At 42.4% G+C, this 23,987-nt stretch overlaps 1 protein-coding gene across 6 annotated transcripts in view; it reads right to left on the reverse strand.

The window, feature by feature from the left end:
* Positions 1 to 23,987, reverse strand: part of PHTF2 (putative homeodomain transcription factor 2) — a 488,580-nt gene that overhangs the window by 173,459 nt on the left and 291,134 nt on the right. For all 6 annotated transcript variants that reach the window (XM_078679193.1, XM_078679174.1, XM_078679164.1 and 3 more), the window contains 2 exons: positions 7,740 to 7,809; positions 2,874 to 3,032 (listed from right to left, as the gene is read on the reverse strand). In XM_078679193.1, coding sequence (XP_078535319.1) covers positions 2,874 to 3,032; positions 7,740 to 7,809 — 229 coding nt within the window. The remainder of the gene's footprint in view (positions 1 to 2,873; positions 3,033 to 7,739; positions 7,810 to 23,987) is intronic.

Below are 23,987 nucleotides of genomic sequence, written 5' to 3' on the forward strand. Positions count from 1 at the left end.
GACAGAATGCGTAGGTGCTCTGCCCCACTGTTAAATTTAAATTAAAATAAAGTCTACGAAGCGGACTCCATAAATAAGATTCATGTAATGATTAAATTACAATACTAATGGAGATATATATTGTCTATCACATTAATCATTTTAAGTGGCAGGTTATACAGGGAGAGAGGGGGCCTCGAACTCCGGGATTTCAGGTTGAATTACCTGTGGACGAGCGCTCTAGTGTTTTTCCTATGGCCTGAGAGACTGGTGGGTCACGTGGGGCGTCTTTCCGTGAGGGGCGGGGCTGAGACGTCCTCAAGAGCTTCGAGAGGACGCCAGCTCAGTACCCTACACGGCGGAGCTGGAGAGACTAATTTCGCGGGCAAACAGCTGACCTAGAAAGCAGTAAGCGGGGCACACAGGGGGTGACGTGAGGTGCTACGCATTTAGTTGCCAGACTGTAAAACCATTGTCATACTACTGATCACTGAGACAGCGGGGTGCAGAACATGGGTCCATTATTGAGTACTTGGGCGGGCGATTACAGTGTCACTGGCACTTAGAAAACGATAGAATATCTTCAAGCACTGAGGAAATCGTGTTGCACTCTACCCTAGAATGTGGCGACTCAGGGTGGCGGCAATATCAGGTCAGTGTTTTGGAATATTGATTGCCCGTGACTCATTCACATGTGAGAAAGAAGTCTCTCCTTGAGTAAGAAAGAAGGTGGATTTGAGCAGGGTGTAATGTAAAGATATGAACCGAAAATCATAAAATTATAAGAGAAGCAAGGTATGGCTGGTCTCTTCATAATAGACGCCCGACCATTGTGAGATTTACTTTACTTTAGCCCGTTCCATTTCACTACGGCATTCTTTCTCTTACAGAGAGTGGGTGCAGGCAGCTGTTTTTACTCCCCCGCCATTTCGAGTTTACGAATTTAATATACTCGGTAAGTGTGGCGGAGCAAACGGGGCGGGTATGTTTTCTGGTGCTCTGAGCAAAGTTCGTTAGACAATGTATTTAACCGCACCTCTATTTTTAAAAATTCTTTAATGGAGTATATAGCTGGTTATTATTACAGCTGTGGTGCGCAAAGTTTGAAAATAAGCACCGCCACCTTATTAAGAAGGGCGGTTTGAGTATGTTTCTTGTGGAAATTTTTAATGAGTGTTTTGGGTATGATTCACCAGACTAGTGACATTTTGCTGTCACAGAGTGGGATGGAGCACATGTTTATATTGTGGATGTTATTAAATAATTTGCTGTTCTTTTTAATTACTCCAGGTTCCTCTCTAAAGGCGGGGGGCTCCACGTAAGGTGATATGTCATTTACCCTCTTAATTGGGAGGAGTAAGGTCCTGCACCTAGAGATTGTAGTGGTGAGAAGTCCTGAGGAAAGCCGGGGTAGTACGTTGGGGCGGCTGAAACATGTCGACATTTATGCAGAGGAGGGGGGGGGGGGGGGGGGGGGGGGGGAAATCTCATTGTAAGCTTGCCAACCTGCCACCCACGTATTTTAAATTCTGGACGGGGCACCTAATATTAAAATTGGAATAAGGATCCCCCGGCACCAGTTTTATTTCACTGTTTATCACTTGTTCTGCACTGTTATCTCACCTGTGATCTCACGTCCACATTTTGTGTTGTATTGTCTTCCCCCTCCCAATTGCTCCACCTCCAGCATTTGGCTGGCGAAGAGGTGTGTTAGCAGGCCCTATGATGAAGCATGACACAGCTTGCTGTGTGCGAGGGCAGTTTTACAAAATTGGTGTATTCCCACATTCGTTTTTTATCTCCACTGAATGATTTACCCCTCTTCTTTTTGTGATATTTAATTATTGAGCGGGAGGTCGAAGAGGGTTTTTCCTCTCGCCCCTCTGTACTTTGTGTGTTTTGGACTAGAAATTCCTCGCCAACAGTCATTTTCTATTAGAACCTGCTTTCTGGAGTATCTCCCAAGAAAGTTTTAAGCTAGTTGTGTGCCTGCTTAAAAACAAAGTGGCATATCTACAAAGCATTTTCTCTGATAAAAGTGTAAGTTTGCAGGTATTTACATGGAATTTCACAAATACCCAATTTCTTACACCCTTACAAAGAAATCTCTAAGAAAGTGAACAGGGATGATTTCGAAGGTCTTTCTTGGCCTGGAGAAAATAAATAAATGGTGTTTGTGTTGTATCTGCAGTTCCACTCCAGGGAGGTAGTTTTTCCAATCAGAACTTCAACTTTTTAATGGTTATGGGGATCTCGCTAGAAAGATACATTTAATGACTGGAATCTGTAGAAGAAATATCATCAAAAGGCATGTTTATGCGTACCTATGAATTTAGTAGGAATGATGTCAAAAGTGTTGCTATGAAAACATTCAAGAATATTCTGATGTTAATCTTACATTTTGCATATCACACACTAGCTTAACAATAACGATAATGGAGTGCATGAGATATTATCAAACATATGTATATAAATTATGGGGAACAACAGGACTACTTAACAGGTGAGCAGCGATACAGCAAAGAAATATGCAGACAAAAGAAGTTAGGATCAAAATTGAGTTTTGCAGGTTTTATTAGTCAGATGACTAACCTGATTAGATCAATGCACAACTAAGCAAAGGTAACGACCAGATTTAATTTGTGTGTACAGTCCCATTACAATTTTACAGAAAAAAATCATGAAGTAAAGACTCTTCTGAACGTATATTGGCTGAAAGAAGGCAATATTCAGACATCAATTTAAAAAAAGCAACAGCTCTTCAAACAGTTTTCATCTTTTTACTCACTTCAGTTTTATGACTGACTGCATAAGGCTCCAGTAGAAATAAGATATATTTGGTTAAACCATTTAGAAAAATCCAAGAACAGACTTAGTAAGAGTTGTTTATTTACCTTGAAGGAGGTAAAGGAGCAGCAACCAAGAAAAAATAAGCCTGGAGGTTACTTGTAACCACCACCTGAAGAAGAACGGGAAGAGGACAACTCGAACAATTCCCTTTCTGGTCAGTGATGTCCATGGGCTTTCAGGTTTTGCTTTCGCGAAGGCTGAGCCTAGAATGCACAAAGACAAGAGTTTGGATGTTTGAAATTCAGATGTAATAGCCTAAAATACGTTCTATAATGTTTTTTAAAGCAGACATTTTTGGTAATGTAAAGTCATCATAACCAGAGCACACCAACATCCACCCTCTAGTGTAATTTTAACACTTTTCCTGGAAAATACACGTTTAAGACAAATTCAATAGGGTTTTTAAATTAACATATATATTGCGTCACTGCTCCTTCACAGGATGAAGGCGGCAGCCCTCCGGACAGCCCAGCTTCCACCACTGCCCATCATTCCATCACGGGCCCCATAACCTGATGTGAACACCATCCGACAGTTCAGCCTTTCCTCTGGGGCATCCAGTTCAACAACCTAAAAGGACCCCAAAAGGTCTAGTCTGTTAGGTTGGAGTGCACCCCAGGGTGGAAGTGAACGCACTGGGCTTTGTGAGGTGACCCTTGCAAACAGTGTCAGACAGGGACAGAAAATAGCCACGGGTACAATAAAAGGGCTCGCCATTAGCAAATTAGATCGCTTAAAAAGTGCACCATGTTTGCAAACTGGGGCACTTTTGAGCTTGTAAAGTCACGCTGTACAAGTGTTTTGAAAGGTATGGAAGACGGAAAGGATTTGACCTCGCTGCAGGCAATGTGTGTGGCAATATCAGGGAAATCAACAGTAAAAACAGGCCCACCAGACATCAAACAGCGCCATAACGCTCCAAATCAAAAACGGCCCACACACTGACCTGTCAGACCAGCCCCATGTGCATTGCCTGCTTGCAAAGTTATTAATGGTTTACTTGCTCTAACCTTTCTTTTCCTATATACGGTTGTTATTTTATGGTTTCAATACATAGTGCTGAGGTTTTTTCTACTGCCAGGTTAACCTTTTACCCTTTGCAGCTGGTGCAACATTTTCGGCCCTAAGGTGAGGCATATTCCCTTTTACACTGAATGAAAACGAGGGTGGGTAACCCGAAGCAAACATTTCTGGAGCTACTTAATACAACGCCTGCTGCTTGACAATTATCGTAATCTGAGCCAGCCCCTGAGGAAGGCCTGTGAGCGGGACCTCCTGCTGCCCTACTCTGCTTGGTTGCCAAGAGTCCAAAGCACTGCTGCACAATACGTGGAACCCGGGGGTCTGCACTGAATGTACTGTGGTCTTCTGATCCGTACTGAAGATGGTTGAAATCATTAATCACCGGTCTAATATAGCAGCAACCAGGGGCGTCAGGAGCCCGCCCACTACAGCAGCTTAAGCATAGATGGGCGCCACTGTTGTATGTGCATAGCATAAAACCTGTAGAAAGTTGTTTATTGCTCCTCTCACTTCGATCACACTTGTCTTCAAACAAAACCCACAAAAAAGCACTACAAAAGACTAGCATGATGGAGATGTGGAGTGGGCAACCAAAAGCACAAAACGAAAGACAGACAGACAGAAAAGAAAGAAGGAAGCGGGGAGGCATGGGTGGGTGAAAGATGGATGAAGAAATGGCCAAGGGAGGATAGAGAGCGGATGAATGCATGGAAAGCAAGATGAAGAGACAGATGTGAGAAAGATGAATGGAGAGAAGGAAGAATGGAGAGGACAGGTGGTGGGAGGATGAATGAATGAATCAAAATAGAAAAGTAAGAATGGATTGAAAGACGGATGGAAGGAGAGGAAAACAGATAGATAGCAAAAGGAAAGTTAGATTGAGAGAAGAAAGGATGGATGGAGAAAGGAAGTATAGATGGAAAGGAAGGAAGGACCGTTAGGATGGCGGGGTGGGAGACATGAAAGGAAGGATAGCAAAATTCTTTGAGAACTGATGCCTTAAATGCAACAGTTAGACATAATGATTTTAGAACTCCGCGAAGCAATAGAATGAGTGTTGGACTCACTAGAGTAACTCACTCATTCAGAGCTATTTGGGAGGTGGCTCATAGTGGGGACTTTTCATTTTTCTGGCTACTGCCTGGGCTGCAACTATATTGGTATTAATTTAGAGTAGAGTAGTAAATGTATTCAGCAATAGAAAAACGCCAATTCACCTTTCACCTAATAAATTAGATTAAACCACGACTAAGGTGACTCCAGTGAACAAGCATTGGAAATGCAATAGGTCTCGCATTAGGAAAGTTTGAGCTATTGGTCTTATAAATTAATTTTTTATTTATTTATGTGTTTGTTAAAATAGCTAAATTAATAGCTCTGTCATTTACAATGCCAATAGTTATAACTTTCGCAAATGTGACACCTATAGCATTTGTAATGCAACATGTTTTTTATTTACGTGACTTAGATGTATTAATATTACAAATAACAATGGCTTTTATTTTTTTTGTTAAATTAATTGTTAAATAATTTATTTAATTTGTAATAGCCGAGTTTAAAGGAACAAGACGAAAAGCCTTATGTGGGTTCTTTCGTCAGTGGGTGCTCTTCAAATAGTGCGCTGAACGCATTTGCTTTTAGGTGACCTGGTTTGATGTTTATGCCTGATGATTTGCAACCCTGTAGTATCCTGCGCACACATTGAATACATTAATAATTGCATGCATATTCAGCTGAAAGCAGCTTTCAGGAAATAGCTCTGTGCGCAGGGAGAAGCGGCAAGTAGGGGAGAGGAGGGGAGTGCGAGTAAGAGATATTTAAAGGTACAGGCTTGCCTTGGCAGGTTTAAGTATCCATAGCAGCATGCACCGAGAGAAAGGAAAATGAATCTTAAAGGCACCGCAGGAGAATTGTGAAATGGACAATCTGGTAGCTTGTTTTCTGCGGTCGCGTGAATGTTCATATGAAGCAGTGATTAAAAAATGTAAACACTGGAAAAATGTCCTACTACGGAGCGGGTAAAAAAAAACAAGACGGAGGGAAGGCAGAGAAGGGGAGGGGAGAGGAGAAATGCGACACGGCGGGCAGTGGAGGGGCGGAGCGGGTAAAAAAAACAAGACGGAGGGAAGGCAGAGAAGGGGAGGGGGGAGGAGAAATGCGACACGGCGGGCTTTTATTTTTTTTGTTAAATTAATTGTTAAATAATTTATTTAATTTGTAATAGCCGAGTTTAAAGGAACAACACGAAAAGCCTTATGTGGGTTCTTTTGTCAGTGGCTGCTCTTCAAATAGCGCGCTGAACGCATTTGCTTTTAGGTGACCTGGTTTGATGTTTATGCCCGATGATTTGCAACCCTGTAGTATCCTGTGCACACATTGAATACATTAATAATTGCATGCATATTCAGATGAAAGCAGCTTTCAGGAAATAGCTCTGTGCGCAGGGAGAAGCGGCAAGTAGGGGAGAGGAGGGGAGTGCGAGTAAGAGATATTTGAAGGTACAGGCTTGCCTTGGCAGGTTTAAGTATCCATAGCAGCATGCACCGAGAGAAAGGAAAATGAATCTTAAAGGCACCGCAGGAGAATTGTGAAATGGACAATCTGGTAGCTTGTTTTCTGCGGTCGCGTGAATGTTCATATGAAGCAGTGATTAAAAAATGTAAACACTGGAAAAATGTCCTACTACGGAGCGGGTAAAAAAAAAAACAAGACGGAGGGAAGGCAGAGAAGGGGAGGGGGGAGGAGAAATGCGACACGGCGGGCAGGGGAGGGGCGGAGCGGGGAGAGCGGCATGAGGGTGTGAAGCAGCAGGGGCCTTTGAAGTGAAGCTAAGCTTCACTTCAAAGGTGTGGGAGAAGTGCTGCTGGTGATTGACTGGCGATTTGATGATGTGCAAGCGCATTTTAGGTCAATGCGCTTGCGCATTGACCTAAAAGCGCACGGGCACAGCATCAAATCGCCAGTCTAGGTAAAGCTTATTTAAGCCCCTATAGTCTCGCTCTGCTCAATGCGCATGCGCATTGAGAGGCGAGACCTAAAAAGGTACTTAGACAAAAAATAGCTGCATTCATGCCAAATGGTGCTATTAATAGACTGCAATAAGCTCAGTGACCGCTAGATGGCAGAGTCAATGAGGATAAAATATTGCACTGAGCGTTATCTCCAGGTCAAGCTCGCAGTTTAAATGGTTAGCAACAATCTTTTTCTGGAAATTTGCTGTTAAGGAAACTAATACTTTGCGAACAGCTGCCCTCGAGTTTGAGGGGCTCCTCCTGGGCCCCGGGGCTTAAAGAATACAGGGTGCATGTATTTACCTGCCTCTACTTTGTGCCGCCCAGTTGTGGAAACGCTGCAACAAGGAACAACTTAACAACATTTTAGTGACCAGTTACCGCGGTCGCCCTTCTAACCCCGTAAAGAATTTAGAAAATCAATGTGGGCAGAAGTGAAGGTTCAGACGCACGACATCATTCATCATTTTGATGGCGAATTAGAATCACAAGTAAGAGCAAATACACGATACTAAACAAGACAATCGAATGTAGTTGTGTATGAACCATGATTAGTGTTTGAGTGACCTCAAGAAAAAGCAATGTCCAAATAAGGGAAAGTTTCCAGCACATGGTAATGATGGGAGTAAAAAATACAAAATCGAAACATTAAAAAACAAAAAGTACAGAAACATGTTTTTACTATAACATCTTTAAACAATGGAGAATTCTCCACCCACACGACCTTAGGTCTAATTGATGACATGTATCATTGTTAAAACGAGCTCCTCCTCGGCTGAGGCGGTAGAGAAGTAGGACTGTTGATGTACATTGACAGCCGATATGGAGGAAAAACCTAATAAAGAAATGTATTTAAAAAAACATCTTTAAACAAACCTCTGACAAGATCGACATCTATGAGGTCTGGTTTTACGTGGCCAGTTTTCTTTGGTTTGTTCTTCAAACCCTACGAAACAAAACAAAATAGTTCAATCGAAACACTTCAATAAAAACAAAACCTTACATTTTAGGAAGATAAGCTGTGTTTAACTGGAGAACAATAACTGAGAAGGAGTAGGAACAGAAAAGGGATGACAAACACATTGACTCGTACAGTAAATATAGCCTATAGCTAAAAAGAGGCAGAGACGTGAATCCACACACTAAATCTATACCACTCTGTCAGTTTGTGATTTTAAAAGAGGATACCCAGAGTATCAATTGGAAAATCAGGTGTTCCGGAAGATATATATCCCAGCCAAGAGGAAATGTAACTTAGCTTGATCAAACAGGTTTTCAGGCAGAAAATGTGTGTATAGATTAAGGTGTTGAGCTACTTCGTAAAGTAATTTTATTCTCCAAGACAAACCCTGGCGGGTAAGGGCTTCTAGGACCATCAGAATAAAAAAAGATAAGGATCTCATGGAGATATCACAATGGTTGTATTTTTGTATGTGTTTGTGAACATCTTGTTGGGTATTCAGTTGCTGTTTGAACCTATCTGTATGCCTGAATCGCCTAACAGGGGGATTTGTGCTGCACATTCTGTATAGGGTTGTAAATCTGTTGGTATAAACTTGCGGATAGGTTTCATCTGTGGGTATGTGGGCGTGTGAGCTTCCAGGTAGTGATTTACTTTTGGAGATATGAATTTGTAAGAGGGGCTACGTTGGTGTATTTGGGTAAAGTCAGTTTTAATGCATCAATCCAACAAGTAAATAATTAACTTTGCAGTGCTCCCAAGGTCAATGATATGAAATTAAAAACGATTCAAGCAGGAGCTGATTTGTTAATGCTGAGCACACAAGCCATTCATTACCAGAGTTAGTACTGAACCTTTACAGCATTTACTCAGAGTAAAGTGGCAATCATTCTGCTCTTTTGAAAGAAAAAAAAAAATCAATCCACGTTTATAGCTCGTTTTGCTAATATCATGATGACTAAAACATGATTTCTAAAGTGATGAAAGGAGTATGAAAATCAACAGTTGATGCAAGAAATTTACTCTCCTGTAAATCAGAATGATTGTCGTCAAATGAGTAAATTAACTACAAAAGCCAGCTAGGTGTTCTCGTACTTCAGTTCAACCACTGTTCCATTTACCAAATGAAGATTTAAGTACCAGAACCTCTCTGTGGCAAAACAAAATGGTCCTTTAGCGAAAACAGTTATTGTTTTAGTAAAAAGGAAATGTGGCCAACCTTTCTGGACGCGCCAGTCCCCAGACCATGGTGGTGTTGTTGGTGCTGACTGGGTGTAGGAAACTGATAACCCTCTTATATAGAGTGCTTTGCTCAGATAAACCACTTACTGGCAAAGAATGGAGTAAAATACACCTGCGAGTTAAATGTCGACTATGGCCCGCTTTAAGCTTATAGAGAACAATTATGTCCATATAACGTACTGACCCCAATAAAACTGCATAACATCTATCCCGAACACTTCTCCAGCTGCTCTAGGTGCCCAAGAGAAGAGGCTAACTTCCCCCATATCACGTGCAATTGCCCTATAATACAAAGCTTTTGGTTAAAGTGATAATTAAACAAGCCTAATGACATTAACATGCACTTGTAAAAAATAAATATGTCAACTGCCTTTGACGTAATGTCACATAATAAACACATCGGGCAACACTGACTTTTCAATGTAACCAACTCAATTGAATATTTTGAGCAGACATTTTCCCACAAGGTATCCCTCAGACATCTTGCCTAAACATTGCAGATATGTACAAAATAACATTTGTCAAAACTATATAAACCCCTCCTAAAAGGGTCTAACTAACAAGGGTTACATACTGGGTAGTTTTCTGCCCCCTATGTATTGTTAGTCAAGATTGGGGGTGGGGGGGCAACACCAAAACTTGCTACATTGATCTTGTGAGACCCTATTAGGAGGGGTTTATATAATTTTGACAAATGTAATTTTGTGCATATCTACAATGTTTAGGAAAGATGTCCGAGGGCTACCTTGTGGGGAAAAAGTAGGCTCAAAAAATTCAATTGAGTTGGTCACATTCACGAGTCAATGTCAATGTGTTTATTATGTTACATTACGACAAAGGCAGTAGACATTTATTGTTACAAGCGCATGTGAAAGCCGGCTTTTAAGTGTGGATTACTATTACACGGCTTCAAAGCCGGCAGACTGGTATTTTGTTACCTCAAGTAATAGGCAAGTGTTTTGGTATTAGTTGCACCCATTGACAAATCAAGGGAATAAAAGATCTGCACCGTAATGATCCTTGTGAGGCTGATGGAATGGATTGTGTATTGTTTGGCCGAATGCAATTTTGATATGTAAGATGGTATGCCTGATGGGTGTCTTGTGGTAAAACGTATGCTCATCAAAGTAGGCTTAATCTGGTTATGGTGATAAGGCTTTGTTCCCGATTGATTTGGATACCATAGGTCGGATCTGTTTTTTGTGAAAAGTTATGACACGAGCCAGATGGCTTGGCCGGTTTACAGTGAAAAGCATATGCTAAAGCCAAAACGCCTTCAAGGGTGGATTGTTATTATGCAGAGTTAAAGCCTGTCAACAATCATTATGTTAAAAGGAAGTTAACAGATCCCTATAGTGGAAAAGGGTTTGGTGTAGGCTACCCTAGATGTAGAGCATTGTGCTTGGGGCAAGGTCTTAACTCAATTCAGCCACTGGGTCTAATGCTCTGTGAGTGATGGCATTTCAATTAATCACATGTGCGCTTCCACCTGATAATAATTGGGCGTCAGGGCCAGTGTGGTTGGAGAGTCATTTATTTTTTCATTTCCTCCCTTTGCAGGTCCCCTTTCAATTAGTCCTTCTCTTTTTTTAGTATTTTTAAGAATCCGCCCGCTTTATGGTTATTTCATCTGTACAGCACTGCGTTCTGCCTGACCACTGCTTCTGAATTGGGTGTCTCTTAGGAGTAATCCTGCAGGGACTAGCAGAACCAGAGATCAGTCGGGATTCATGACCGGCAGAAGCTGCAGAAATAGTTCCAAAAAGATGCTGCGCTTAGTGGTCAGGGTACACATGACCAATAGGTTGGCACTAATGGTCTTGCTTGATGCTTAGAATGTCTTTGAACATTTCCACTGGCGTTCTACAGCTCAAACTCTGGTCACCTTGGAGATAGTACTCAGATTTAGAAATTGGGTGCTGAGCAATTACACAATACTATCACATTAATTGGTGTGTGCAATGCGTGCTGTGGAGAGGGTGGTTAGACAAGGGAGGCTGCCCTCTCTGAGCTGCCATTAGCCCTCACTCTGAAATGACTAGCAGAGAAAATATGCAGCAATAAGAACACACATGGCATTCCCAGCAGTAGGAAGGTCTATAATCGCCAACATACACAGATGACATCTTAGTCACACCGACTGATCCAGATACTTCCACAGACACATTAATGACGGACATGACAAGTTACGGATTGTTTTCGTGTTTTAACATTATTTATTTAATAATAAAGCAGAGGCTCCTGTTTTAATGGGTGAAAGATTCCATAACCAACCTTCGTATGCATGTGCCTCCCAACTCTGTAACTGCCCGGAGACAAACTACAAATCTTCAGTGCATGCATTCCAACATGACCTGCAGTCCTGGTACACGGGGGATGGGGTGGGGGAGGTGGGGTGGTTTACAGGTGGAGTCTATCCTGGTGCTAGAAAATTGTGGCTGTCAAAATGCAATCCTCCCTAAAATCCTTTTTTTCTTCCAGACTCTTCCGCTATCGGTACCGGCGACGATGCCACACATTTTTTGGGCTGGAAAAAATGGTAACTGCCAGGCACCGGAAGAAGGAACCTGAAGGGGGTGAGGGGCATGACCACCTCAATTTAATAACATAATATCAGGCTGCACCTCAGAACGTATTATGAGTGGAAGAGGGTAAACTCAGAGAAGCAATGATGCTTCATGGATTAAGTGATTGTAGGGTGGCACATCTAGAAGATCCCCTAGAAGCTGGAGAAGCACAGGCCTTGGGGCCCTTACTTCCCCAGTTACCAGAGCCGAACTGGCAACCTGGGTCTAAAAGAGGTTAGGATTGAAATATTTCCTTTGCCAAGGACTCATAATTAGGGAATCCTGAGTTTACACTTAAAGGATATAGTGGGTCATTTGAGGAGTGGCATGAAAGGGGGTGAAAGAATATAGAAGTGCTATTTGATAGACGCTGTAAAAGCTTTTGAGAGTTTTAAAATTGGATTATGTCCGACTGAAACAAATGCTTTCACTACATCAATGTCTGGCACTGGCTCATGCATCCCATGATTAGGGCGCTAGCCTACGAGACGCAGACAAGGTTGAACGATGGTCAATTATACCAAACAAAAAAAACACAGGAGATAACAAATTTATTTCAGAGATTTATAAGACTTTTTAACCCCCAAGAGTAAAGTTGGGGCATGGTTGCGTACTCGCACCCTTTTTATTTTCATTATATATAAATAGCCTAGGGAGCGAGTTAGTCAGTAGGATCTTCCATAAATTGGACACTGTCCTATCCCGGAACTCCTCTACTCGGAAGACAATGACACGTGCATATCTTTACGAGGCATGAGCGAACAGTCATGCTTTCGTGGCACTTAATTATCAAATACAAAGAAAAAGGAAACATCCCAACCAATTTCCCTCTCCCCACCCACCTAGACTAATTTCGCATCTACTAATGAATACAGGACGATACCCCAAACACATTTCATATTCGCAAATGGTCTGGCACCAGGGTTGGTCACTGATAATCGCAGGAGGCGAAAATACTTGGGTCATGTCAATTCCCTGACATCCTGTGAGAGGAGAGACAGGGAAAAGGCGCCACAGTTTCCCAAAGGAAGCACCTTGGCAGGCGAGTTTCAGAAAAAATCCTCTCCATACCAAGTATGTGCCAAAGCCGATGCAACCATCCCAAGGGAGTGGGCACCTGTGTTGAACCTCAACAAGTTAGGATATTCTGTACCTTGGCCCCTAGAGTCAAGCCTATATGTTTCCCCGTCGAGATTTCAAGGGGTATATGAGAGGGTTAGGTAGGCCCAGCAAGGTGTATGCAGGAAATCTACGTATTTGAGTATTGAGATGGGAATCGATATATCTATTACCTTTGACCAATCTGTTTGGAGCAGAGGGCAGTCCCAAGGTAGGTAAACCAAGGTTCCCAGGGTCCCGCAGCTCCTCCAGCACTGCGCTCTATGTTCTGGGTTTATTCTATGCAATCTTACGGGGTAAAATATCATTATGTAGCAATTTAAATCAGAGTTTCAGTAAGGGATGTATTGCAAGCGGTGTGGCACGCCCTGTAGTATATGTCCCCCCATTCCCCATCATTCAGTTGCCGTCCTATATCTCGTTCCCACCTGGGCTGGCCTTGTAAATTTATCTATTTCGCAGATTCAAATATGCATATATCTCCGAGATAAGCCGCTTTTCTGAAGATTTGGTGATCAGCCATTTCTTGTATGGAGTGAGGCGTCTCTGAATGTTAGGTCTATTGCTCTGGTGTAGCAGCCAATGATGGAGCCAATGACGAAGTAGTGTATTCCTTCAGCTTCTGGAAGGGAGAAGTCTGCACTTAGTCGTTTGAAAGGAATCACACTCTCTTCATCAATCATGTGCCCCATTGAGCAACAATTAGAATGTCTCCATATCGCAAACACTCCCGGGTCCATCCAGAGGGTGAATTCTGGATTGTCTAGCAGTAGCATTATGGGGAAGGGGAAGGTAGTCAGGCTGCATTTAACACTCGTTTTGGGCTTTTCCTTGTATACCTGACCGACCGGCAGGATCCGACATCATTCGTTTTCTTCGTGCAAACTCCAGGAGTGGCGAGCGTCCGCTAAAAATATATATAAGAGTATCAGCTCTTAACCGCCGTACCATTCAGACTGGACCAAGGCTGACAAACGCACGTATTTGGGAACAGCGCGAAAAATAATAAGCTCGGAAAAGGAAATAAATAGGAACTGATGAGCGCAGCAGAAGAATATCACAATCTCTCGCTGTTTTTATCCTTTGAAACTAGCTACCGGATATTATCGGCTCGTTTAGAGCTTGGATTTTAATGAATATAATATTTTAAAGTTGTGATACCTGATTGATATAAAGGACCGCAGAGGGAGAAGGCTTGAATAAATCCTCTTTGTGGTTGAATTTATTCGGTGAAATTTAGACACTTGGGATCTGATTGCCCTTAATGGAAACAATAATTATATACCTTTGAGATAACTACTGAGTAAATACCCTGTTTGGATTTTATTGATAAAGCACACAGCTAGAAACACAGAGAAAAATTGTGCACCGAGTACGTGAATCTAACTTTAGAAATTGGATGGTAAATGTCCTGATGAAGACATAATTTTATGTTGAAACGCGTCGACCGGATACCACCTAACCTCCTTTGATCTTTAAATTCTTATTTTTTAAATTGATTGTTTTGTGAATCCTTATATATCAGTCTAGGATTTTTTATTAATTTTAATCATTGCACTGATTGTTACTTACTGTATTTTTATTCGAATTAAAAATGTATATTTTTTGAAACCCTAGTAGTTTGTTTGTTCACTCTATTGTGTTACTGTTGTAATTTATGCCTGGGAGTGTTAATTTGCATACACTCGTTTCTAGGGTCATCAGCACATTATCAGCATACAGGCTTATAGTAGGCGGTTCTCCCCCGCAAAAGACGGCACCCATAATCGGCCAGTGTCTCCATGTACAGAGTAAAAAATAGGGGTGACATGGGCAGCCCTGTTGCGTGCCCTTGCAAAGGGAGTAGAAATGTGACCATTAACCCTCACGTGCATTGGTAGATGATAACAGTTCAGGACCAGAATCCTGAATTTCTCACCTAGACCGAAGTGGGTGATAACCTATTCCAAAAAAGGCCAATGCACTCTGTCGAATGCCTTTTCGGCATCGATTGCTAACATTAGCTCGCCCGAAGTTTGTGTCGCCTTCTCCATAATATGTAGAATGCGTTAGGTGTTGTCACTTGTTTGTCGCTGGGGAACGAACCCCACCTGGTCCAGATCTATAAGGGAGGGCATGTGGGCCTAATCTACTGGCCAAAATGCCTGTGAACAATTTGAGGTCCACATTTACCAGAGAAATTGGCTGGTAGGAGCTACACTGTTGTGTATCCTTGCCCGGAGGTGGTCAGCATATAGGCAGGGATAGTGCTAGGGGCGGGGCAGGAACTGAATAATCACCCAGCGAGTCCAGGTCTCTTCTGACCTTTCTGATGTCTTGGGATGGATCCCACTTGATAGCCTGCAGATCATCTCTGAGGGATGTGAACAGGGCCTCAAAGAAGGAGTGGGTCACCGACTCCTCTGCTGTAGCTTCGTCTCAAGCCCGTTGAGAGTCAGGAGGGGTAGCATGGTCGCCCGAGAGGCTTCCGGTTGATCTGACAAGCATGTCCTGGAGGGTGCAGTCTTTTTTGGCACTAGCCATCACCATCTGCTTTAACAGGCCAGGCTCATTATGTCAGGTGCATGTCAGGGGGTTCTCGCAGGTTCATTCCTCTCCCTGCAACTGGTCCTCAAGCAGCTGGTGATATGCAGAGCCGGAGCATGACCAGGAGTGCCTGGCCGCGCATGGCCCCAACCAATGGACTTACGAGTTGGCGACAGCAGAATTCATGATCTTACTCAGGAGGTGAGGTGTCCATCTAGTCTTCCATCCAGGTCTCGTGGACTCAGTGATGGCTTTGGTTTTGAGCCTATGGGCACTGCTGGTTTTAAACCGTGCCTGCCAGTGGGTTATATATTCGCCTGTCGCCCCACCTGTTTTGTTTGCCGCTGGGCGCCATGTGCGTATCCTTTCACCACCCACACATCCCCTCACCCAACGACACATCCCGTCACCATCCACCCACGCATCCTTTCACCTACCCACCCTTTTGCCCTTCCATGCATCACTTCACCGTTCCTTTCTTTAAACATTCCACTTTTTTTCCCATCAACCCATCTTTCTTTAGCTTTAATTATGAGCTTTTGTCTGCCGAGTTACAGATAGAAAAGGCAGACCAAGAACTTAACTGCTTCTGTAGTTGGTAAAGCAGGGAAGGGGGTACATGATGCCCCTGCACCTGAAAAAGAGCACAAATGAAGGTCTCCATAGTTTTAACACTATTAGTGCGAAGGCAATTCCCCCTCTGTGCTGACTTTTCATTTACTCCATTGTTCATGACGAGCTCAGCTCGTCATCAGCACAGGAGCAGTGTACTGCATGACGAGCTGAGCTCGTCATGAGCATGGAAGGGGTTAATGAGCATTATGATGACATGCTCCAGCACAGAAACACCAGTGGTGACCAATGAAGACAGATTCAGGGCAAAACAATCTTCCAGAGGAGAGGGAGGGGCACACCAGTCCCAGTAAATCAAGAAGGGTGAAAGAAAAAGCTGTCCAATTTTCTACATAGGGAGTCAGCCACATACGACAAAAACTTTGTTCCATGCAGAACCAGAAAAGATGTCTCAAGGACTAGCTACCGGATGTATCAATTAATGGTCAAACTGAAGTTTGGAGAACAAAGGAGGTCATGCAAGGGGACAATCACTCCTGTGTGTAGCTATACAGGGGATTTACTACAAACCCTGGAGAAGTTAAGAAAAGTCCCTGGGTCTCACAATTCAAAGAGAAGAGTGAGAGGCTCTTCCTCTTAGGGATGGAAGAAGTAAAGGTGGAAAATAAAGATACCTGAGGGAGGGAGCGACTCCAACAACTGCATATGAGACCTATTCATAATGGACCCATCGGGCTCACAAGGAATAACAAAGTAAAAGTAACGAGAGGGAGTGAGGGCCCAGTGCCATGTGTGCCAGTAAACTGCTTTGCGAATCACAGAAACCCAAGATGGACATAGCTCTAACCATAGGGTGGAGTGAAGAGGTTTGGGCTGCCACGACTTTGGAATACAAAGGCAATGCATTGGTGCTGTAGGTTGCCAATGAGGAATCAGAGGTTCTGATTCGTAGACTCTGCAACCTACTGAGGATGTGCAAGCACTGCTGTTCCAGAGGGCATGTCTGGTGAAGTGAGCAAGCTTAGAGATGAGATGCTACTTTCAAAATCATAAAAAGTATCCTCAATGAGATCCTCCTATGAAAGGAGAAGGAAACCACAGACTGAGCCTTCGCTTCATAATTGTATCTCTGTACTTACTGAGTACGTCTGAAACTGCAGCAGCCACGCCTCAGCCAATACGCCAGAACTACTGGAGCCACTGTCAGCAATATTCAGTTATATACTATCTTAATTTGTGGAGGTTGAGTGCACGAGTTTTTTTAATAAAAATCTTTGTTTCCTGTTAGGATCCTCTACAGCATCTGCAAGCAGTCTGTTCCTATTATCTCAGTAGCAGTTTAAGTGACTTTTAAGGTGGTGAAAAGCATGTTATGCCTGTCATTTTGTTTCACTACTTCTAGAAGCACGTTTTGTTTTCCGGCGATTAATCAGAGGTCTAAAAAATGTTTCCTGTTTTTGTATTTCCAGGTGTTTCCCCTCTAGTCCGGAGAGCTTTAAAAGTACAACGCCTAGCTTTGGTTACTTCCTATGGAATCAGGTTTATTGTGACTGTATATTTTGGGCCAGGATCAATGACTTTAGTTAGTGATGACTGATGTCCTGCAACAGAATGAGCATGCAACACTGTTGAGGTTCCCCCATTTAAAACTTACTTTCTATAACAAATCAAACAAACGGCGGCCAAGATGGCAGTCAGTTTCTTGTGCTCCACACCTGTACAAGAGTGAGTGTTTCTTTCATGGCGGTTTAGAAAAGCACAAGTGCAACTTTCGAAAAGCAGCAGACTGGTGCAGAAGATTGGGAAAGGCAAAGTAAACGATTGTGGCTGCACTTTGCTTACAATTGCCAGGATTCCTCTATTCTATGATTTCCGACATCTCCTTTGTGGCTCTCATTCCGATCCTAAAAAAAAAAGAGGAGAGTGGTCCGGGAGGAGGGGCGGTTTTTGAATATAAAAACAACACTTGACTCAAGACCACTGTTTTACAGTTAATATACATATGTGGGTAAGATAAAACCTGCGAAGAGTGTCAACTTTAAAAATAACTGTCCAGAAAAAGGTCAAACTATCAGCCAACAAGCCTTTCCCTAGACGTTATGATAAAAAACAGAGGGCAAATCATTATTACTGCTTGGCTGCACCACTAGGTTCAGAGGATAGATTCAAATATAGAGGGAAACGAGAAAGAATTGTACTTGTATGTTACCATACTCAATCTATAGAAAAAAACTCCTAGTTTAACATAGTTTACCATGTAGTCCGGTATCAGGAGTCCAAGTGTGGGATTAGGGAAAGGAGATGCTGATATTTCTTTAAGGAGGACTGAATGTCTGTACGTAATCAAAAACACCCGATCAACAAATACTTCTGGTTCCTGGCTTCATTTCACAATAAGAGCTGCCATATCATGCACACTCTAGAGATTCTCAAAGGACCAGTGTAATGAGGATCTCCAGGTAACTAATGTATTTGGTTCTGAACAGAACATGCGGTGCACGCAGACACAGCAAAAGCAGGTCACACAGAATTTCCATGCACGCCTGCAGGGTTAGTCTGAAGAACAGAGTACTCAATGTATGTGTAATTTGTGCATCGGTGTTGACAAGTTTCTTGAAGTTACTTTTTTGTACTTCACGGTCTCCGAACTTCACGAAGCGGTCAGTGGTTAAAAAAACACACAATAGTGTCTGACAACACATGCGAAAATTCCTGAGAGATTTGTAAAGTAAACAACCTTGGGAACTTTAGAAAGTTGTACATGTTGTTACAACACTGGTAAAATGCCTCTAAGGAATACAATGGTGGCAGAAGCTGAAGAGTGCACTAAAACAGAGCGGAGCAGGGACGAAAACACAGGAAATCTGGTGACTGAACTACCAAGCCACAATAAAGAGGGCAAGGCCACAATTTCAGTCCACACAGATTGGCAGGAAACTTAGAACTGAAGGTGGAGTGAGTGTACGAGAGAAACATGGGGCCAAAGGCTAAAATGCATTGTGAAAGATGCCCGCCTGCTGCCAGCTGGGCTGCCAAACGTTATAGTATTGGCAACGAGGTTAGACTCTTCCCACATATGAACAAAGGGAGCTGTAAGCGAGAATAGCATTAAAATAAAACGTTTATCTTGTAGACATATATGGCTTTTATGTGCGTTGTAGAATTCGATACACATTTGTATGGTGCTTGCAACGGCAAACTATTTCATGTTCTCAATAATGAATAAATACAGGTGTATTGTTGCATAAGGCATAGTCTACAAACAAAACCATCGGAGTAACACAATGTTAAACACATTTTACTTACTATGAGTGACACACTGCAGAACTCCACAAAACACGTCAGATGTGTACCCTTTCTCTTTAGCTCTTTCACACTGGCATGCTTGCATCGGCAGTGTGATTCGACTTTTCATATTTTAGTCTTTCAAAAAATGTTTTTGGTATAGTAGTAGAAAAAAACTTAGCAGTTTAAGGGAATCCCTTGCGTCAATTAACAAGTTATGGCATGCAGCTACACGGCATAACCATGTTAGGAAAGCCAGGATGCAGTGCCGTATATCAATCTGCAGAGGTTTATGCAGGCTCACACAAGCCATCCTGTGACACTTACCAGTTTAATAAACTGCAGAGAAAGAGACCACAGCATCAGAAAGAAGGAAAAGCAAACTGAAAGTGTAAGGTGACTACTTCGAAGGGAAAAACTGGCAAGCACAGATGTTATATGAGGAGCCATTAAAAAGAAAAGATAATGAGAAGACGTTAAATGACCTAAATGCTTTTATAGTTTAATTTCTGGGTTCAATAAAAAAGACAATTCTGAACATGCGGCGTAAATGCGGTCGGTTACATTTTTTATTACCTTTATCAAGCTATATATGTACTTATGTAGATCATTTTGTAGATTATATCTTTAAACGGAAAAGAACAAGTGGATCTAATAAAATGCCACTTTTATTGTTCAGCAATGAAAAACAATTACCATATCAATGCATCACATAAAAAGAAAGTGGTAAAAATGTATTGGTACATCATTCCTTTACCACCAGTGTAGACATTTCAATAGGATCTCAGAAACAAATGCACATCTCCGTGGGCAAATTTAACTTGGAATTTCTGACAAACACGTCGAAATTGTGAACCATTTAGAATGTTATCTTTAATTTATAGAAACCCGCCTGATTAAGATCCTATGAATAGCGTAGGCTGCTTTAGGCAAGTAAACGGCGCACATACCCAAAGCCTCGAAACTCAAACTACTGTTTGATTCAGCACCCTAATTCAAGCCCCTTGTTACTGTACCATAGAAGGCCCCATTGTCAGCTCCTTTGCTTGACAAAACAAGCATTTGCAATGCAATAGTTCTCGCATTTACAAGAGTTTAAGCTATTGGCATTGTAAATGACAATGCCTTTTATTTATGTGGTGTTTTTAAAACAGATAAATAAAAGGCATGGTAATTTACAATGCCAATAGCTGAAACTCTTGCAAAGGCAAGACCTATTGCATTGCAAATGCAGTCGGCACCCGTTGTATAAACTTTTTTTTTTAAAGCATTAGGAGAGAGCGTTACAATGCTATTTGAAAAAATAGTGCTGGGAGCCTGTAATTAAAGTCTACCGAGTAACAACCCACGTAACCGTGATTGTCCCCATGGGAGGTTAAAAAATAAGGCACGGTGGTACTAAGGAGGGAATACTAAGCCTATTGACCAATGAAAAGCCAAAGTTTACAGTGGACAATGACACAAGCCAATGAAAAATATGGGCGGAGCTTCAAGTCTATACCTGAATACAGCATGCCTAGCAGCGCAGCGCAGGTGCTGCCCAGGCGTGACCTAAAAATATTCCTACCAACCAGGACGAATAATGGGGAGACTTAGGCACACAGACGTCCTGCCTGCCAGACTTCAATACGGAGGAGGTGGACAACTGACCTGGTAGCTAACGTCATCTGGCTGGAGTATGTAGAGGAAGCAGCGGCAGACCTAGAAACCTCCAGAATATTCACCACGGGTATTAACCGATGACTCTCACACTGGACTGAGGAGCTTCATTTGGTTGCCCACAGAGCGAGGTTCTATTTACTCATTATTATTAATAATAAACTAATTTCTAAAGTGCTCGATTGCCTGACTCTGAGACTTACTGGTACGGTAACCTAACCTCACCATCATTGATATGGTGAACAGCCAGGTTTTGAAGTGGCTTCCTAAACTGATTGAGGTCCGCTGTCGGTCAGGGAAACTAGTAGCCTGTTCCATAGACACACAGCTTGTACAGAGAACACCAACTCCTGCCCATGAAACTCTGAATTTGTGCTAAGTTAAAAGACTGGCTTCTGTCGATTACAGCAGATGGACAGGACACTACCTCATAAATTTGTTCGGCAAGTAGACAGGACGAGTCTTATGAAAGTCCCTGTGAACAATACAGAAAGACAGGAAAATCATCCATTTTGCTACGGGTAGCTAGTGAATTTTCTTTAGCACAGCCTTTGAGGTTCATGGGAGCTGCAGAATTTTGTTTCAGAGCTAGACATTTGATGAAACAATATGAAGTTCCAAGTGTTGCGTAAGCTACGACTCTCGCGTAGCGCTACAAGATTTGCACTCCGACCCAGGGGTGACCTAAGTGAACTTAGTTCAATTCACCAGCTCTAAATGTGAAAGATGGGTTATTTGAGTCCTGCAGAACTCCAGTCAATATACAACTGAAGTGAAATCATTGTATTTGGGTTAGTAACAATCTCCATCAAGTTGATCAAGGGTGTCGTCTTAACGGTAAACCTATTTCGCTCTTCATGATTTCATATACACAATACTAAGATAATAGACACTTTTAATCAAATGTATTTATTATTACAACATCATGCACCTGTTTCACAGTACATCTAAAATAATCACACAGGATATCAATAAAACAGCAAGAAGGTACCTTATGCATAACGTAAATGGTTAAAATGTAATCTAAAATCCTAACACCCTAAACCTACTTCCATGTGCTACCCAAGGAGAGCATTTAGTAGAGCAACTTGTCGACTAGTGTTTCTTGGAAAGAAGCCTCGCACATCATATCCTGTTGACAGTTGGGCTGTCATTATCAGAAGAGTTCCCAGCCTAAGGCAAACACATGCAGCGTGGCAGTTTTCCTCTGGAACTCGGCTCTTTTAAACTTCAGGCAAGATGCATCCTTTTCTCTTAGTGGCTGCTATAACTCCGATCGTCTTCGCATGGTTTCTTGCAGAATAATCTGGGATGAAGGACCTCTCTATGTAAGGGGCTGAGTGGTGGTCCTTTAATACTAAACGTTATCAGGGATGAAGACTTTTGACCTAGTTTGAGAAATGCTGCGTATAGATTACTGGCACAAGAGAAGGGGTCCTAGACATATCTCTAACAAGATGGGAGATGAGTGGATGTCAATTTGCACTACACCTCCTTGATAAATTATCCATGGAGGGTTCTTGGTGGCCTTGACATATTGACAGGGGAGCACCTGTTCCAGACTGAGATTCTCATCAGGTGTTAGGTCGGAGTCCTTAACAGAACGCTCTGTAATTTTCTGTTCCTCCCTTGGTTTGATAAATAATAAGGGCGAAATTACATTCATGGTGCTTATTGTGTATAACATATAAGAGAGGTTTTTTCTGGAGTGTGATCCGGGATTGATTTGTGGGCCTGCTTGGAATGGAGTAGGACCTCAGGGACTTTACATCATCCGGAACAAAAAGCTCATATAGTCCAAGCATAATAGCCTGAACAATCAGAGGTCTTTCTATAGCTAGAAGAAGAAGAGAAGCTTCCGGAGAACTTTGAATAAAAAGAAACATGTACGAGTCAGCCTATTCAGGTGAGAAGTCAAAAGATAGATCACTATCAAAAAATGAAACCAAGATAGTTAACCTCAGAAAAGGAAAGTTGGAATGGGGAGGCGAACAATCTAACAGCAATGCCCAAGGAATCTTACTAGAGGTGCAACAAGTACCTGTTTTATCCTCGTTTAATTGGAGGGAATTCAGTCAACCAATTGGTAATTTTCCGCATACATTGCTGAAAGGGGTCATACGATGCGGCATCTTAGGATCCACAGATATTACAAGATTGGGATCATCTACGTAATTCATAAAGACTATCCCCAGCTGGCAAAGTAGCTGGGTCAACGGACTTATGTAGATACTGAATAAAGCAGGGCTCTGCGCACACCCCTGAAGTACCCTGTTTCATGCTTCGGAATTCCGAATGATACAGAGGAAGATGGATTGCCTGTGCTCCATTGTCCAAATATGACGTACACCATCTCAGAGGTTTATCCTTTATGCGGATTTCAGACAGTCTTTAAACATTGGGGTCCTTTTGCAGCATATGGGAGGACATGCTCCCGAGGTACCCCAAGATTTAAAACTGTGCTTTTGCTTCTATTGCAAACTTGGGAGTTCAAGGTGGAGTTTTTTGAAAATGCCAAAGTGAATAAAATACAAATTCATGTAAAAATTCACATCCTAACTAAGGTTCAGCAGTTACAAGAGGATGTCTTCTTGGAAGTTGAGGAGGTGGCCAAAGTGTCAGTGTTAAAAGCCTTCCATTTATCCATCAGGGATGTGGCAGGGACGTTTTGGAGGCGTTGGTGAATTCTGGACAGTGCAAGCTAGTCACTAAATTAGAGGCAGTAAGCGTCAAACTGTAGTGCACAGCACTAGACTACTTAACTTTTCAGAGTTTACCCTCGCTACCTTGAAACTTGGATAGGATCTAAAGGCCATAAAAAAGAGATTATTGCCTATGCATTTAGACAGCCTTATAGCTACGGGTGAACCTCTGAGTTTCTGATAGAGGAAAGGGGAGTTGGCAATGTCCACTCACTCCAAGTAGATGAATTCCTCCGAATTTTGCTGGGGCTTGGGCCAGGTACCACCCCTAGCAGCACTGTATGCAGAGCTTTATTTTACCCATATATCAGAAATCATTGCCCTCAGGACAATTCTTTACTTGGTTAGACTGGTAAGAAACCCTAAGGCCACAGTTTACTTCGAAACCCTAGAAGGCGTCACAGCAAGCTGCTCTTGCCTGGGCCATACATGGTCATCACATGTAAAAATATTTTTAAAGGAGCTACAGTATGGTGTTTTATGGGAAGCT

The sequence above is a fragment of the Lissotriton helveticus genome, chromosome 1_1, assembly GCF_964261635.1.
Source record: "Lissotriton helveticus chromosome 1_1, aLisHel1.1, whole genome shotgun sequence".
Taxonomy (NCBI): Eukaryota; Metazoa; Chordata; class Amphibia; order Caudata; family Salamandridae; genus Lissotriton; species Lissotriton helveticus.